Here is a 16,618-nt window from a genome sequence, read left to right on the forward strand (position 1 = left end):
GCCCAATCTGGCTGGGTTTCCCCAGCCACTCTGGGCAGCTCCCAACCTAATATTAAAAACACGATACAGCATTTAAAACTCAGTCTTAAGAGTATTTAGGCACCATCAGGCCCAGTACTGCGGCACTTCAGTGCTAGTTTCCAGTTATTTACTTATTATATTCGCATCCTGCCTTTTCATGCAAGGAGCTCAATGTGGTGTACGTAGTTCTCATCTCCCCATTCTATCCTCATAACAAACTTGCTAGACAGGTTAGTCTGAGAGATGGGTTGACTGGACCAAGGTCACCCAGTAAGCTTCATGATTCAATATGAATTTAACCCACGTCCAGCTCTTTTAACTGTTACACTATACTGCAATATATTGGTATTGGAAGATATAGCCCACAGATCTCTCTGCAGGCTGTTTTTCAGTTTAGTTTCCGAAGAAGGCCTTTAAACTCACTGGGTAGATTTGAAAGTAAAACCTGTATTTTCCCCCAGCATCTCTGCATTGGTTGCAAGGCTGCTGTCTGGGTTTTGAGTTTTTTGCTTGTTTTTTGTTTTGCAGTTTAAAGACTAATTTCATCAGTTGCGTGACACATTTTCTTGGGTTGCAGTTCTGTGAATAATGTTAGAAACTTTCGTGCTTTTGAGAACTTGTCAGGGATATAAGTGTAAATATATACAGTGGTACCTCGGGTTAAGTACTTAATTCGTTCCGGAGGTCCGTTCTTAACCTGAAACTGTTCTTAACCTGAAGCACCACTTTAGCTAATGGGGCCTCCTGCTGCTGCGCCGCAGGAGCACGATTTCTGTTCTCATCCTGAAGCAAAGTTCTTAACCTGAAGCACTATTTCTGGGTTAGCAGAGTCTGTAACCTGAAGCGTATGTAACCTGGGGTACCACTGTAAAAGGTTTGTTCATATATTGGTTTGCTATACTAAGATGAGATCATCCAAAGCAGCTTTTACATCATGCACCTAAGGGTAACACTTTAGGCATCTGACAAAATGGGACCAGTGCACAAAAGCTTCTGTACTACAGGAGATGAAGTCAGCATAGTGCTCTCCAAACTTTCATAACCAGCTGCCTTTTACCAAGTTAGACCATTGGTCCATCTAGTTCAGTACTGTCTTCAGGGTTTCAGGTATGAGTCATTCCCAGCCCTATCTGAAAAAGCTGGGACCTACTGCATTCAAGGCAGATGCTCTACCACTGACCTGCAGCCCTAATCATAAGAACATAAGAAGAGTTCTTCTGGATCAGGCTAATGGTCCATGTAACCACCAAGCAGAAATTGAGGTCACCAGCACTCCCTCCTTCTCTGGTAGCCAGCAAGTAGTATATCCTACCTATGGTTATAAAATTTTAGGATGCACACACACAGCAAACATACACTCCACAGAAAACCAATCCTTCCATCATCAAAATTTAGGAAATATTCCCCGAGAAAACAGAACAATCCTAAAAAAACCATCTTGGCTCTCCTAATGAATTTATTTCCTCTGCAGAAGAGAATTTTTTCTTGATACATTAGTTCTTTCACTTCCAAATCCTGTCTTAAGGGCATACTTTGTGCATGAATAGGGTGGACCTGTGACCTGGATTCAAGAACTAAAGTATTTACTTCAAAAGAATAGCCAGACTGCCCAGGTAATGCAACCAGTAAAACATGGGTAAGCAAACTAAGGCCGGGGGGGGGGGGCAAATCCGGCCCAATCACCTTCTAAATCTGGCCTGCAGATGGTCTGGGAATCAGAGTGTTTTTACATGGGTAGAATGTGTGCTTTTATTTAAAATGCACCTCTGGGTTATTTGTGGGTCATAGGAATTGGTTCATTTTTTCTTCTTCTTCAAAATATAGTCCACCCCCCCCTCCGACAAGGTCTGAGGGACAGTGGACCAGCCCCCTGCTGAAAAAGTTTGCTGACCCCTGCAGTAAAACATTATCAGGTATTCTGGCAGATAGGAGAATAGCCACACTCTCAAATGTCTGTGGCAGACTGCCTCTTTCTGTGATATTTTTCTGGGTGGTCTTTGGCTAAGGAGTTGAGCAATGTTGAAAGTCTTTAAAGCGGCTTACAAACCTTTGCTCCGAACCTCTCATCTCTTTGCAAGGAGGGGGGAACTCTGTCACACAACAGAAAAATAAAGATCTGCCTTGCTTTCACTGGATCTTGCCTCCATCCATTCTTCTCTTACTGATCATGGACTTAGGCGACTCAGAGTCTGTTGGGGAATTGGCAGAATTGGCAGCAAAAGCCAACCCCCCCTTTTTTTCTACAATACTAATATCAAACATCTCACACACAAATGAGGCCTTGCTGGTGGTGCCACCATTGAGGGTTGTCTGGTTGGTCCTGACTCATGACAGGGCCTTATCAGTGGTGGTTTCAGGTTTGTCGTATGTCTTCTCTAGTGAGACTAGTCTGTCTCCAACGTTATTAACTTTCAGGAGGAATTTGAAATTGTCAAGCTTACCCAGATATTTGGTGGCTGAAAACCACTGATCCTGGCAATCCTGAAAATAGTGGATGAAATGCCATTTTAGAACTGTTTTAAGAGTTTGCTTTTTTAAAACTGTGGATGGGTTTCCCACCTTGGGCTCCTTTGGGATGGATGAGATGAAAATTTAATAAATAAAAACAAATAAATTGGCCCTGGCCAGCGTGACCAACAATCAGCGATAAACTGGTTAGAGCAAGCGTGCGATATGAATAAATGCAGTAAACAAAGGAGTAACCCACGTGGAAGCGCTTTAGGCACCCATAACACTAAATACAGTAATGTAAAGAAGAGGAGGAGTTTGGATTTGATACCCCGCTTCATCATTACCCGAAGGAGCCTCAAAGCGGCTAACAGTCTCCTTTCCCTTCCTCCTCCACAACAAACACTCTGTGAGGTGAGTGGGGCTGAGAGACTTCAGAGAAGTGTGACTGGCCCAAGGTCACCCAGCAGCTGCATGTGGAGGAGCAGAGACACGAACCCGGTTCACCAGATTAGGAGTCTACCGCTCTTAACCACTACACCACACTGGCTCTCCAAAGCAATTAAGCATCCCTTCCTGCTTCGAAAACAGCATCCCGAGAACCCTAATTCCTCATTACGAACTGACCAGGCTACTGTAATGCGAGATAAACACATGAAAATATACCTGATGCATCTGCTTCTTCTTCGGTAACAGACCGAGGCAAATCAGTCCAGCACACGCGCCACGGGCTCCACTTCCGGTTGTTTTACACCGTTTCCTCCCCTCAGCGGAAGGAGCGTGTTGACTTGCAAAGGCTAGAGCGCCTCGGCCGAACTTTCAAAATACGTTCCATCCCCGCCCCTGCGGGTTGGTTGGAGAGAGGAATAAACATCTCCCGAGAGGAGAGGCGGGACGCGTCTTTTCGGGAGGCCAGGAGCTTGTGCTAAACATGGGTGGGTTGGATTGGGTTCTGAGCGGCTATTTTAAGCAGAGCGATGTGTGTGACATACTCAGAGCTCCTTAGATAAAGGGTGATGTTAGAAAGCGGACCCAGGTAAGAGGCCAAGGCTCAAGCATCTGCTAAGCTACGGTGATCACTGCGTGTGGTTTTTGAGCCGGATAGCTTCTCTTTCTCGAAGCCTAAGCCCACTTCACAGGGTTGTTGTTGCGTCTGTCTCTGTAATAGCGTTACACAGCAGAAAGAAATAAGCACAATAAAGTACATGCACACGAACTGCGCCCTTCTAAAACGAAGAGTGCAGCCAAATCAATGAGCGATCAGAAACAATTTAAAAAATACAGGCGCAACTAGAATTTCGCTGTGAGTTCAAGGCAGCACGTGGAGTTTTGTTTTCCTTTTCTCCTGGTGACGCGAGAAACTCTGCCGTCCAATCAGCACCGGCCTAAGGTCCTGCGTTCCCGCCTCCCTTTCATTTGGCGCAACCTTCGCAGGGCGCGCAGGCGCCGTGCGTGCGGAGGCGAGCGAAGAGTTTTTGTGCGTGTGTGCTAACTATATATGTGTATATCTATATCCAACGCATCGTCTCCGGCAGTGAGAATGACCCGCCTACTGTTTTATAAGTCTATGCAAAATGAGTAATAAGGCAGAAGAGCGGCAAGCCGAGTCTGAGGCGACTCTACTGCTTTTCCTAACTCTAGGGTTGCGGGAGGGGAGAAGAGCGGCAAACAGAGCCTGAGGCGACTCTAGAGTTTTTCCTAACTCTAGGGTGGCGGGAGAGCGGGGAGAAGGCTTTTTGAGCACGCGCGTTTGTGCTCTTGCCTCTCATTTACTTATCTACTATTGTGGGCGGAGCCAGGGAGGCGGGGCCAAGAGTCTAGAAAAAGGAGGCTCAGATGCCGGCTCGGTCTCTTTCGCTGGAGCGAGAGGCTTCCGTCCCGTGGTGGGCGGGGTCAGTGCCTGGCGGAACAGCTTGAGCGAGCGGAGAGAACGAGAGAGCGAGAGCCGGAGGCAGCAAGGTTGTCCGCGCCTACGGGCCGGCTGTGGCAGCCACGTTGCCTCACGGGCACCTGTCCGGAGCAGGAGGTGAGTGAGGCGAGGGGCTGGCGGTGTGTGGGAGGCTTATGAGGGGCTGCGGCGAAGGTGTGGGGAGGAGGGCAAGGAGTAATACAGCAACTCAACAGTTGCTTATGGTTGCGGGGCTGGCACGGCTATTCCCCGCTTCAGGTACCCCCCGCAGCATCTCTCTGTCCCTCCAGTTCTGCATGTTAGAAAGTGCCTTTGCTGCATCCCTTTCCCCCCACTGTCAGGGGAGAGTCCCCGTGAAATGTGCGTGTAATTCGCATGTTACACTTAGGGTCGGTTCCGGGGGGTTCCTCGCGTGTCCGCGAAGTCTCTAAAAGACGGGAATTCTTGGGGTCGCTGCTGCTGCGCAGACGGCAAGGTGGAGGGCTGCTTACCGGGCTTTGGAAGAAGACGCGGGCGGTTCCCGGAGTTACTCGTGTAGCTGTATGTAGCCCCTCTTTCCTTATACGTGAAGTAACTTTAGCCCCTGAAGAGATGCACATTATACATTTGTAGCATTGTTCTTTGTGGCAATTTGTAGCAATTCTATGCCAAACGGTACAGTTTAGTACAGTCTAATGTTTTTTAAATAACATTTTTTAAAAGTTAAATATTGTTTTGGTTTGCAAAAGTACATGCATTGTCTTTTTCAGGTTGTAGGCTTTTTTACATTTGAAGTGAGACATTAATGTTGTATGCAGAATAAAGTTGGGGAAGAAGAGGGGGGAGAGGGGGTGGGTTGGGCATGGTCATGCTTGGTCTTTGTGTGTGGTTTTTATGTCAGCGTCGCTTGGGTCGTTTCCCTTTCTATCCATTTAATTTCCTTGGTACTGAGAGAGGTGGAGGGCAGGCATGGCTGGTTGTCTTTAGCGGGCTGCAGTGAGATTTGTTTGCCTGGGTGCATGGGGGGGATTGTTGGGTTGTTAGCCATATTGATTCATATATTGTTGGTGGGTTATTATTATCACTGCCTGCTTTGTAAGACAGCAGAAATATTGTCAAGGCCACAGGAGGATTAACCCAGGGAACAGGCAATTAATGTGTTCCAAGAATGGGGATGAGGTGAGACAAGAGTTCTGTCCTTGCAGAAAATCCACAGAAAAATACAGCTGTAGTGTGTCCAAGTGCTACACCTCTGCTGTCAGGATCTGACCATTTTGCCATCCAGAGGGGAGTCTCAGGCTACTGAAAGAGTTTATCTGCTTTCCTTTGCTCTTTACCTTCCTCATTCTCTGAATAAAATCCATTTAAGAAACAAGCTTGGTGTCCTTTATTGCCTACTTGAATCAAGAAAACCTTGGCCAGTTTGCCAGTACAGTAGCACCGTGGCAGAGCAACTGCTTTGCATTCAGAAGGTCCCAGGTTCAATCCTCAGCATCCCCAGGTAAAGCTGTGGAAGTGCCCTGTCTGAAACCCTGGTGAGTTGCTGCTGATGGACCAATGGTCTTGTCATGGTATGTGGCAGGTTTCTATGCTCCTATGCTGATGTGTTCTGCAAAAGTAGAGTTTAACTATCAATTATAACTTCATAACGATTTATAAAGTGCCTAAAATCTAAACATTGGATAATGATTAAAATAGGGTTACCAGATGTCCCCTGTTTCCGGGTACAGTCCCCGGATTTTCAAATCTGTCACCAGACAAATTCTGTCCCTGGAATGTCCCCAGATTTGCAAATCTGTCCCCGGAAAATGTGGCAGCAGCAGCCTCAGCAGCCTGGAGCCAGCCTGGTAGCACAGTTGGCTCTGGCTGGCTTCAGGAGCTGCCCGCTGCCGTGATGCCTGCCATTTTTCCTCGCCACTGCCAAAGTGGAACCAGGGACGTCCGGTGGTACAGATCCCCTGCCCCCTTTGTTCTGACTGATCGGGGGGGGGGTCGGGAGTTGTGGTTGGCCGTTGCCCAGTTTTTTAAAAAAACTCTGCGCATTCATGTTTCATGGTGCGAAAGAAGGGCTTTGCACCTTGCCTGGCAGGGAAACCATGTGCCTTGTGCCCCTCCTGGGCAACAGCCGCCTGCCCATAACTCCCGAGCCTCCCCCAAACAAAGGGGGAAAGGGGCAGGAGATTAAGGAAGGCTCAGGTGTCACAGGTGGGTGGCGCGCCGTTGCCCAGTTTTTTTAAAAAAAACCCTGTGCATTTATGTTTCACAGGGTGCGAAAAAAAGGCTTTGCTCCTTTATACAATATGCATGTGTGCTTGGGCACAGTGTCTTTTGCCTCACCATCCCCACTACTGACTCCCTGTTGCTACTCAGCTTCAAAAAAATGTCCCCAGATTCACTGAAAAAAATCTGGTAACCATAGATTAAAAAGAACGAACCATGCCCATACACTTAGTCTTAAAAAATACCTACCCATAAGGAAGAGTAAGGACGTCAAAAGGAGATGCAGATACAGAGTTATGGCTTGGGATAATTCTGCTGTTTAAATAATGGCAATGCATGAAAGGTGTAGTTGTAGTGTCCCTGCACCTAGGCTGTGGAATTCCCTGATAATATTTAGGATGCACCATCAGCACTTTGTTTTAAATGCCTGCATTGAACATAGCCAAATTCATAATTTTATCACTCAGTTCCTTTGTTACGGCATATCACTGTACAGGTGCTTGCTTTTATGCTGTTCTACAGATGTGACTGCCACCTTGTTGATTTGTGCAGTATGCCTGTAAAATAAATGTATTGGGAGGTAGCAGGTTACAAAGAACAGGAAAGAAGTGAGTCAGGGACAGTAGTATTAGGAAGTAATCTGTGAGTAAGCAAAGAAAAAAATGAATTTGGCAGAGTGAAAGCAAATGGGAAAAAACCAAAGTAACAAATTTGGCTCATCTGCTTTAATGTGTATTTGGGGTAGACATTTATATTTTATTGTGGGGAAATTTTAATTGCCTTAAAGCAAGATTATCCAAAGGGACACGGGTGGCGCTGTGGGTAAAACCTCAGTGCTTAGGAGTTGCTGATCGTAAGGTCGGCGATTCGAATCCCCGCGGCGGGGTGAGCTCCCGTCATTCGGTCCCAGCTCCTGCCCACCTAGCAGCTTGAAAGCACCCCTAAGTGCAAGTAGATAAATAGGTACTGCTTTCTAGCGGAAAGGTAAACGGCGTTTCCGTGTGCTGCGCTGGTGCTGGCTCGCCAGTTGCAGCTTCGTCACGCTGGCCACGTGAACCAGAAGTGTCTTTGGACGGCGCCGGCTCCCAGCCTCTTAAGCAAGATGAGTGCGCAACCCTAGAGTCGGACACGACTGGCCCGTACGGGCAGGGGAACCTTTACCTTTAAGATTATCCAATAATAATAATAATAATAATTTATTATTTATACCCCGCCCATCTGGCTGGGCCTCCCCAGCCACTCTGGGCGGCTTCCATAAAAACCAAAAATACAGTAAAATATCACACGTTAAAAACTTCCCTGAACAGGGCTGCCTTAAGATGTCTTCTGAATGTCAGGTAGTTGTTTATCGCTTTGACATCTGCTGGAAGGGCGTTCCACAGGGTGGGCGCCACTACCGAGAAGGCCCTCTGCCTGGTTCCCTGTAGCTTTGCTTCTCGCAATGAGGGAACCGCCAGAAGGCATTCGGCGCTGGACCTCAGCGTCCGGGCAGAATGATGGGGGTGGAGACGCTCCTTCAGGTATACTGGACTGAGGCCGTTTAGGGCTTTAAAGGTCAGCACCAACACTTTGAATTGTGCTCGGAAACATACTGGGAGCCAATGTAGGTCTTTCAAGACCGGTGTTATATGGTCTCGGTGGCCGCTCCCAGTCACCAGTCTAGCTGCCGCATTCTGGATTAGTTGTAGTTTCCGAGTCACCTTCAAAGGTAGCCCCACGTAGAGTGCATTGCAGTAGTCTATGCGGGAGATTACCAGAGCATGCACCACTCTGGCAAGACAGTCCGCAGGCAGATAGGGTCTCAGCCTACGTACCAGATGGAGCTGGTAAACAGCTGCCCTGGACACAGATTTGACCTGTGCCTCCATGGACAGCTGTGAGTCCAAAATGACTCCCAGGCTGCGCACCTGGTCCTTCAGGGGCACAGTTACCCCATTCAGGACCAGGGAATCCTCCACACCTGCCCGCCTCCTGTCCCCCAGAAACAGTACTTCTGTCTTGTCAGGATTCAACCTCAATTTGTTAGCCGCCATCCATCCTCCAACCGCCTCCAGACACTCACACAGGACCTTCACTGCCCTCACTGCTTCCGATTTAAAAGACAGGTAGAGCTGGGTATCAAAAAGCAGTGAACAGTTTGTGTATTAAGGTTCCATAACTAAAGCTGAAGTTTGGGCACCCCTTCACTTGTGATCTTGTGCAGTTGATTTATCACTCCAAATTTATAAGCTGCTTCTCCTCCCCAAAAGGAAGCTTTGGAGCTAAAACATTAACCAAACTACTGGGCATAATAGCAGTTAATATTCATTGTAAAACTTCCTTAAATTGCATTGCGAAGGCAAATATTAATAAAAGTGTTAATATTCCTCCTGAGCGCAAACTAGGATGTGAGACTGCCTGGTTTGTCCTGGGAGCACAATAGGTTGCCAGCACAGAGTTGTGCCTTTATTTTCAAGTGTTGGCAGATTCCTTGCTCATTTTGGCCCTGGATGGGGTTTTTTTTGGGGGGGGTGCGCGCGCGCGCATAATGGTCATGACTGAATGAATACCATCAAATCAATTTACATCTTAATGTTTGGCAAAATAAACAGCTGATGTACCAGTCTTAAGCATCTTTAGTTCAGGGCCACCGTGATGGTCACCAGAGTGCTTATCTCTTCCCTGTTTCTGAAAACCAGCAACAACTCTGATGCAGGGAACCATCTATTTTTGGCAAATATTTATGCTTTAACACAACCTACAGTATGTTGTGTTGCCTTGTCAGGCAGGAAGCTGGGAGATAGATGTATGTGGGGTGTGTGTAAAAGTTACATTGACACAATAAGTCATTCGGTCACAAAATATTGATAGTTATTGTATGTACAGATGTGAACCTGTATTGTGGAGCTTCCCCCTGAGGTAACTGAGGAGGGGCTGTAGCTCAGTGATGGAGCTGCACCCACTTTGCATGCAGACAGTACAAGGTTCAGTCCCCAGCATCTCCAAGTAGGGCTTGGAATTGCCCCCTGTTGAGCTGATTTGGCAAGCTCATTTATGTTCTTATGCCAGGCTTGGTAATAGGCAACTTTCTGTGTTACTGAACTTGGCTCAGGTCATTTTTGTGTTCATGTTTTTAAATAATTAAAACAATAATTTCTCTTATTTTTGTGTTTATCTGCAGAATGGAGACGTGCTGTTGGTGCACCCCTACTGATTCGGTTATCACCACCTTAAAGAACTATGCCTATTCTTTACTGCCTCCAGAAAAAATTGCTGCAGCCAATGAAGACCTTTGTTACTGTTTGGAGTGTGTGGATGAGTATCATAACGTGAAGGATGATTTGTCATCCTTACATGAGGTAATTTGCTTTCATTTATAGGCCACCATATCCTGGCTGTGTTGGGGTTAACAGATGACAGAGACAGTCAAAGCAGATTTAGGTAGGCAGAAGACCAGTAGTTATTGGTTTAGAGATGGGGAGCACAATTCACCTGGTGGGAGAGATGGGTGGTGATGTTGTCAGGTGACTCATTTTCCCCTGCCCTATGTGATGAGCAGCACTTTAAAGCCCCAACAACAAAATGTTGGGGCTGCCAAACAAATCTCTATCTTCCAAATGCTGAACACTGCTTTCAGTTCTAAGTTAGTCACTCATGCCCGTTAATTTAACGGGGACCAGCTCAGATCGAATACAATCCACTGTAGGGGTTTTGAAGTTGAATTCACAAGGTGGCTGCAGCAACTATGAAAGTAAATTATCTGCAGTTGATTTACTTTGGAACTGAGTCTTTCTTTGTGTAAAATAAAAAAGTGGTCTGCAAATCCTTTTCTTTGCCTTGTTGCTCTGTCTCTATGTCCTTAAAAATAAAGTCCTTTGTTCCTCTAGTTCTGAAAACAAATTTCAGATTAACTGTTGCTGTTTAGACTTTCATGTGGTGTTCACTGCTTGTTTTGTCTCTTTCCTTTGGTGTAAATCAAAATCTGAATTGCACAGAGAATGATATAACAAAGTCTATACAAGTGTTTTTACCAGCTGCAGACTTTGGAGGGTACACCCCCCACCCATATTTTTTCTTACCTCTGTCGTGTCCTTCTGTTTTATACTTTTGAATGCTTATCCTGTTGTAATTAAACTCTAGTTCCCATTTATGGTATATACGGAAGACAGCCCTGGGTCTTTTGACCCTTTAATTATTTCTCTTTTCTCTCCTATAAAAACTATGCAAGACGCTTTCTTTTAAAGTTTAAATACCAAATAATTTTTACTTTAGTGTACTTGCCGTTGCAGATTAAAATATACAATGCAGGTGGATGCTAATACGGCTTACATAGGTTACACTGCCACAGACTAACTAATCAAGGCAGACAGTAGCACAACTTAACATACCTGATGCTGTAACAGTTAAGACTGTTCTACTAACTGTCATAGAGTTCTACAGTTCTTGCAATTAACCCTTTACATATGCATTTTGGATGCTAACATCCCACATATTGAACCCTTAGGAAGAGTTTTTGTTCATTACATTCTGACATGTCACTCTTTTTTGCTCTTCTTTTTTGAATAACTTTTTACTAGGCTTTGGAATAATACATGATGCATATAAATAGACAAAGTCATCACATGTCACTTGTTTATCACAAAAATAGCATAATGTGCAGTAATATCTACAACATATGATTCATCATTAGTGGTCAGTGTATAGTTTCTTGGTTCGTGAATTGGTTAAAACAAAAGCAAAGGGGAAACAGTACAGAGTAGAGTTAAAAAATATTTAACATTGTATTGCCAAACATCCAATCAGGAACCCTTGCGGTTGTGCTTAGATCACCATATTTTTCGCTCCATAAGACGCTCCTGACCATAAGACGCACCTAGTTTTTAGAGGGGAAAAGCAAGGAAAAAAATATTCTGCGCAGAGCATGTAAGCGGCTTTCACTTTTCTTGCTTAAAACCCTTCCATCCCTCCTCCCTCTTCGCTGAGAAGCCAGAGAGCAAGCTGCGCAGCTCTCGCTGAAGCCAGCAGAGCAAGAGCGAAAGCTGCGCAGCGCCTCTTGTTCTGCTGGCTTCCCAGCAAAGCGGGAGGAGGGACGAAAGGGAGCCCTTACAAGGGAGCGTTGAGCAGAGCCTGGCAGCGGCTCTTGCTGGCTTTTCTAGGAGGTGTGGGAAGGGACAGAGGGCAGCCCGTCAGTCCCTTCTCCCTCCTCGGGGAAAAGCCCCCAAAAGCTGTACACACGCTCCATGCGGCTCTTTAAAGGGAGCGCTGAGCAGAGCCTCCTGCCTACATTCACTCCATAAGACGCACACACATTTCCCTTTACTTTTTAGGAGGGAAAAAGTGTGTCTTATGGAGCGAAAAATACAGTATCATGCTACTTTTACATTATCAATGAAACAATAAAAAGTTTTGGTGTACAGTGGTACCTCGGGATGCGAACGGGATCCGTTCTGGACCCCCGTTCTCATCCTGAACAGAGCGTAAGACGTGATAGCGCGTCTACGTGGGTCATGTTTTGCCTCTTTTGAGCATGCGTGTGATGTCATTTGAGCGTCTGCGCATGCATGAGTGGTGAAACCCAGAAGTAACGCGCTCCGTTACTTCCGGGTTGTTGCGGAGCGCAACCCGAAAGCGCTCAACCTGAAGCACATTCAATCCAAGGTATGACTGTATTGACGAATTTGGGAGGGGGAGTTCAAAGTGAAGATGATTACCGTATTTTTCACCCTATAAGACGCACTTTTTCCCCTCCAAAAATGAAGGGGAAATGTGTGTGCGTCCTATGGGGCGAATGCAGGCTTTCGCTGAAGCCTGGAGAGCGAGAGGCTTCGGTGCGCACCGACCCCTCTCGCTCTCTAGGCTTCAGGAAGCTATCCACAAGCCTCGCGTGCCTGGCGGTAGGTCCCGCCAGGCACGCAAGGCTTGCAGGCAGCAGCCTGCATCCCGAAGCACGGGGCGAGCTGCGGAGCCCGCCCCGTGCTTCGGGCAGATGTCAGCAAGCCTTGCGTGCCGGGCTCGCAAGGCTTGCAGACAGCAGCTTGTTCTGGGGGCTGGGGTCGGGGGAAGCTTGGGCTTCCCCCGCGCCAGCCCCGCGCCTGGGGGGAAATAAAAAAACTAGGTGCGTCCTATGGGGCAAAAAATATGGTACATTTAAATTTAAATTGTAAGTGTACTTATTTAGTCTGTATTTCTTGGTCTGACAGTGGTATTCAGTCATACCTCATATTACGTTTACTTCATGATACGTTTTTTCAGGGGGTTTTTCAGGTGTCAGGTTGGGTCCCGCAGTGACCCAGAAGTACTGGAGAGGGTTACTTCCAGGTTTCGCCGCTCGCACATGCGCAGACGTGCAAAATGACGTCACGCATATGTGCAGAAGCGGTGAATCGCAACCCTCATGTGCGCAGACATGCCACTGCGGGTTGCATTCTATTCATGTTGTGAACGGGCTTCCAGAACGGATCCTGTTCGCAACCAGAGGTACCACTGTATTTCTGTTACAAAAGTCACATAACTGGTATAGACCTTCTGCTCTCTATCTGGCCACATAAAATTGTCAAGAAGTGTTGTGAAATTATGGGTGGGAGGCAAGGGCTGCCAGAGGGGACAGTGCTGGAGTTAGGAGTCCTGCCTTCACTTTCCATGCATTAAGAATGGTTTGTGTGGATCAAATATGAACTTTTGGAATGGTTCTAAATGTTAAAGGGTGCGCTGAGGTTAGAATTTCCTCAGTTACTTCTGTTTTCAATTGAATAGGGTTGTCATATATCAAGAGGTAAGAATCGAGACAAAATAAGTTGTTTTTTTTGTTGACCATCTGTCCCACCCCGGCCATCAGCCGCCGCCAGAGCCCCAACTGCCCACGCCAGAGCCCAAACCAGAGCCTAAGCTGCCCGCTCCAGAGCCCAAACCAGAAACAGCCCAGGTTGTCTGTGCCAGACCCCAGAGCACAAGCTAGAGCCCAGGCTGCCACAGCCAGAGCCTGAAACTGAGCTCAGACCATCTGTACCAGAGCCTGAGCACAAACCAGAGTCCAGACCAACCACGCCAGAGCCCAAACATAAACCCAAGCCTCCGTGCACAAAAAAGTAAATACAATAAAATAAAACCAACCCCCCCCCAAAACCTGGACAATTGCTGTAACTTGTAAAAATTTCCCTTGATGGGGATGTAGGCCCCCCAAAAGAGGACATATATAGGATTTCCTGGACATACGGCAAGCCTACAATTGATGCCATTGTTTTGAGGTATCATCTAAAATAAAAGGGATGGCATGTTTTACATGGTTAGCAATAAAATATAGTATCAAGTTTGGGGTGCCCCTGCCTCCTCTTACTGGAAGTTTGGCATTTATTCTGGTTTGGTGTTTTTTTTGGCACTTTTGTTGAGTGAGATCCAAGTGGGTTAGTGATTGGAATAGAAATGGCAGTTTTGGTAGAATCACCATTTTTACCATTACTAATTTGTCTAGGATAAAATGGGGTTTATTCTATTGTGTGTGTTTTTGTCAAATTCTGAATTGTCCACAGATATCCACAGGAGGATATTTTGTCAATAGAGTCTATCTACTGCCTGTGAGTTTTGTGAAAGCTTTTTGGTTGGGTGGTACACTGAAGCATAAATCTTCAGATTTTGAGAATTTAACATGCAGACCTGATTGTGTTGCAAAGCTGTGAAGCTTTCAAAATATTGCTGCTCCTGTCTTCAAGGTCAGGTGTCATTATCTTTAAATCATCAGCAAATAGTCCAGTCGTATAGTTTTGTTTTCCAATTAGGACTTCCTTGACATCTGGTGTTGTTCTGAAGTATATAGTTAATGGTTCTAAAGCTAGGATGAACAAAAAAGGGAGAGATTGGACAGCCTTGCATTGTTCTTTGAATCCCCACTAAGGATGAATTTATATTATTTATTTCTACTGTAGTGGAAGCTTCAGAGTATATTTGTTTCAAAATTTGTATGAATTTGGGGCCAAATTGCATTTTAGAAAGGACTGCCTGCAAGTAGTCGCATTTCAGACATTCAAAGGCCTTGAGGATGTCTAATGCCATGACTACCAGTGGGAAGGTTGTCTGTCTACTATGTTGACAGCTTTTTGATAGGTCCGGTGATGTTTCAATGAAGGACAAAACCAGCTTGGTCTCAGGCTTAGTCTGGGGCTATTAGTTTGTGTAACAATGTCTTAACCCTGTTGACTTCCACTCATGTAAAAATTTCATAATCAGACAAATTGGCTAAAAAGATTCTACTTTTTGGTGGTCTTTAAATGGTTTTGGGATAGCTATAATCTTGGTGTGGTACCATATTTTGGTGATTGGTGCTCCTCTCATTAGGTCATTAAATAAGAGGACCATATATGATGATGTTTCTTTGAATTGTTTATAAAGCTCAAAAGCTTAGAAGTGAAGCCACCAGGTCCTGGGACTTTATGTGGTTTCAGTTTTTTTAAGAACATTGTCAATTTCTTCTAGGAAGATGGGGCTATCTAAAAAAGGTTTTCTCATGAGTTAGTGAGAGTATAGGTAAGTTTTCTAATAATTGTGGATATCTTTTGAGGGGGGATTATGAGGTATATAATTTAGTATAAGAAGAGGGGGTAGATGCCTTTAAAAGAGATTGTTTTAGTGCCTTTTTTAATACTGTGTACTCCTGACAGAATTTATTTCTTTTTAAGTCTGTTCGCTGAAAGTCTAGTCTTCCCTCCATAGTCATAAAAGTATTGTTTCATGTATAAGAGGTTGACCATTGTACTACTATTTCCAGTGAGCTTATTTCTCATCTCTCTTGTTAAAATACTCTGAGGAGGTGTTTTGACTATGATTCCAGAGGGTGGCAGCATGGTTCTGTCTTTTGAGGCATTAGCTACCCTCCCAGTTTGGTGTCACCTGAAAATTGAATAAGCATGCCTTCAATTCAAGCCATTTATAAATATATTGAGCAACTGTCCCAGGACAGAACCCTTCGGCACCCTACTTGTCACTTTTTTCCAGGAAGAGAAGGAACCTCGGGTTTGGTCACTTAATCAGCTACAAATCCACCTAACAGTTACCCCATCTACCCCACATTTTACTAGCTTCTCCACAAGAATATTATGTGACACTTTGTCAAAATCCTTACAGAAAGCAAGATGCACTACATCGAGAGCATTCTATTGATCCTCTAAGCTTGTACCTCTATTAAAATAAGAGAGAGATTCGTCTGGCATGACTTGTTCTTAAGAAACTAACGCTGGTCTTGGTAATCACAGATTTCTTTTTTAACTGAAAACAGACTGGCTGCTTAATTATCTGTTCAAAGGCCTTTCTTGGAATCAGTGTCAAGCTGTCTGGTTGGCAGTTACTGACTGGTCAGTATTTTTTTTCCTTTTTGAAGATGGTGACAATATTTGCCCTCTTCCACCGTGGGAGCAGCTCATTGGGCCCTGGGAGTCTGAATTCATTTAAAGTAGCTAGGTGTTCTTTTACCACCTCTTTTCCTATCTAGGGCTTCAGCTCTCTTCTTGCATTCCCCCCCCCTCTTTTTTATGCCATGCATAATTTTATATACTTCTGCCATCTTTTCTCTAAACTAAAAAGTCCCAAATTTTGCATCCTTTCTTCATAAGGGAATTGCTCCATCACCTTGATCACTTTTGTTGTCATTGAGCATTTTCCAACTCCGCAGTATGAGAATTTGAGCTGAGACAACCAGAACTGTGGACAGTATCCCAAATGTGGTTGCACTGTAGATTTGTTTTTATGTGCTTGGATTTTTCTTTCTCATGTAATGGACAATTTCCAGAGAGGTTGCCATGTTAATTTATTGCAGCCTAAACAACAAATTCAAGGGACGCGGGTGGCGCTGTGGGTAAAACCTCAGTGCCTAGGACTTGCTGATCGTAAGGTCACCGCGGCGGGGTGAGCTCCCGTCGTTCGGTCCCAGCTCCTGCCCACCTAGCAGTTCGAAAGCACCCCTAAGTACAAGTAGATAAATAGGTACCACTTTATAGCGGGAAGGTAAACGGCGTTTCCGTGTGCGGTGCTGGTGCTGGCTCGCCAGCTGCAGCTTCGTCACGTGACCCGGAAGTG

General features: G+C 45.5%; 2 protein-coding genes across 4 annotated transcripts in view; one reads left to right on the forward strand and one right to left on the reverse strand.

The window, feature by feature from the left end:
- Nucleotides 1-10,905, reverse strand: part of TTF1 (transcription termination factor 1) — a 29,100-nt gene extending 18,195 nt beyond the window's left edge. The window contains exons 1-4 of one of the 2 annotated variants that reach the window (XM_081897153.1): nt 10,838-10,852; nt 9,911-10,048; nt 3,136-3,312; nt 2,463-2,502 (exon numbers count right to left, since the gene is read on the reverse strand). Coding sequence is in view for 1 of the 2 variants with exons in the window: in XM_081897152.1 (XP_081753278.1) it covers nt 3,136-3,144 (9 nt within the window). In the remaining variant the exon portion in view is untranslated. Of the gene's footprint in view, nt 1-2,462; nt 2,503-3,135; nt 3,313-9,910; nt 10,049-10,837 lie in introns of both variants that reach the window. The other variant, XM_081897152.1, reaches the window with a different exon arrangement.
- The window catches only part of LOC309361874 (putative helicase senataxin), a 56,829-nt gene continuing 44,516 nt past the window's right edge, over nt 4,306-16,618 (forward strand). Inside the window, exons 1-2 of one of the 2 annotated variants that reach the window (XM_081897122.1) lie at nt 4,306-4,495; nt 9,738-9,915. In XM_081897122.1, the coding sequence (XP_081753248.1) occupies nt 9,739-9,915 (177 nt within the window). In that variant the 5' untranslated portion in view covers nt 4,306-4,495; nt 9,738. The remainder of the gene's footprint in view (nt 4,496-9,737; nt 9,916-16,618) is intronic. The other variant, XM_081897121.1, reaches the window with a different exon arrangement.

The sequence above is a fragment of the Podarcis melisellensis genome (genome assembly GCF_964234715.1).
Source record: "Podarcis melisellensis genome assembly, chromosome: Z".
NCBI classification, from domain to species: domain Eukaryota; kingdom Metazoa; phylum Chordata; class Lepidosauria; order Squamata; family Lacertidae; genus Podarcis; species Podarcis melisellensis.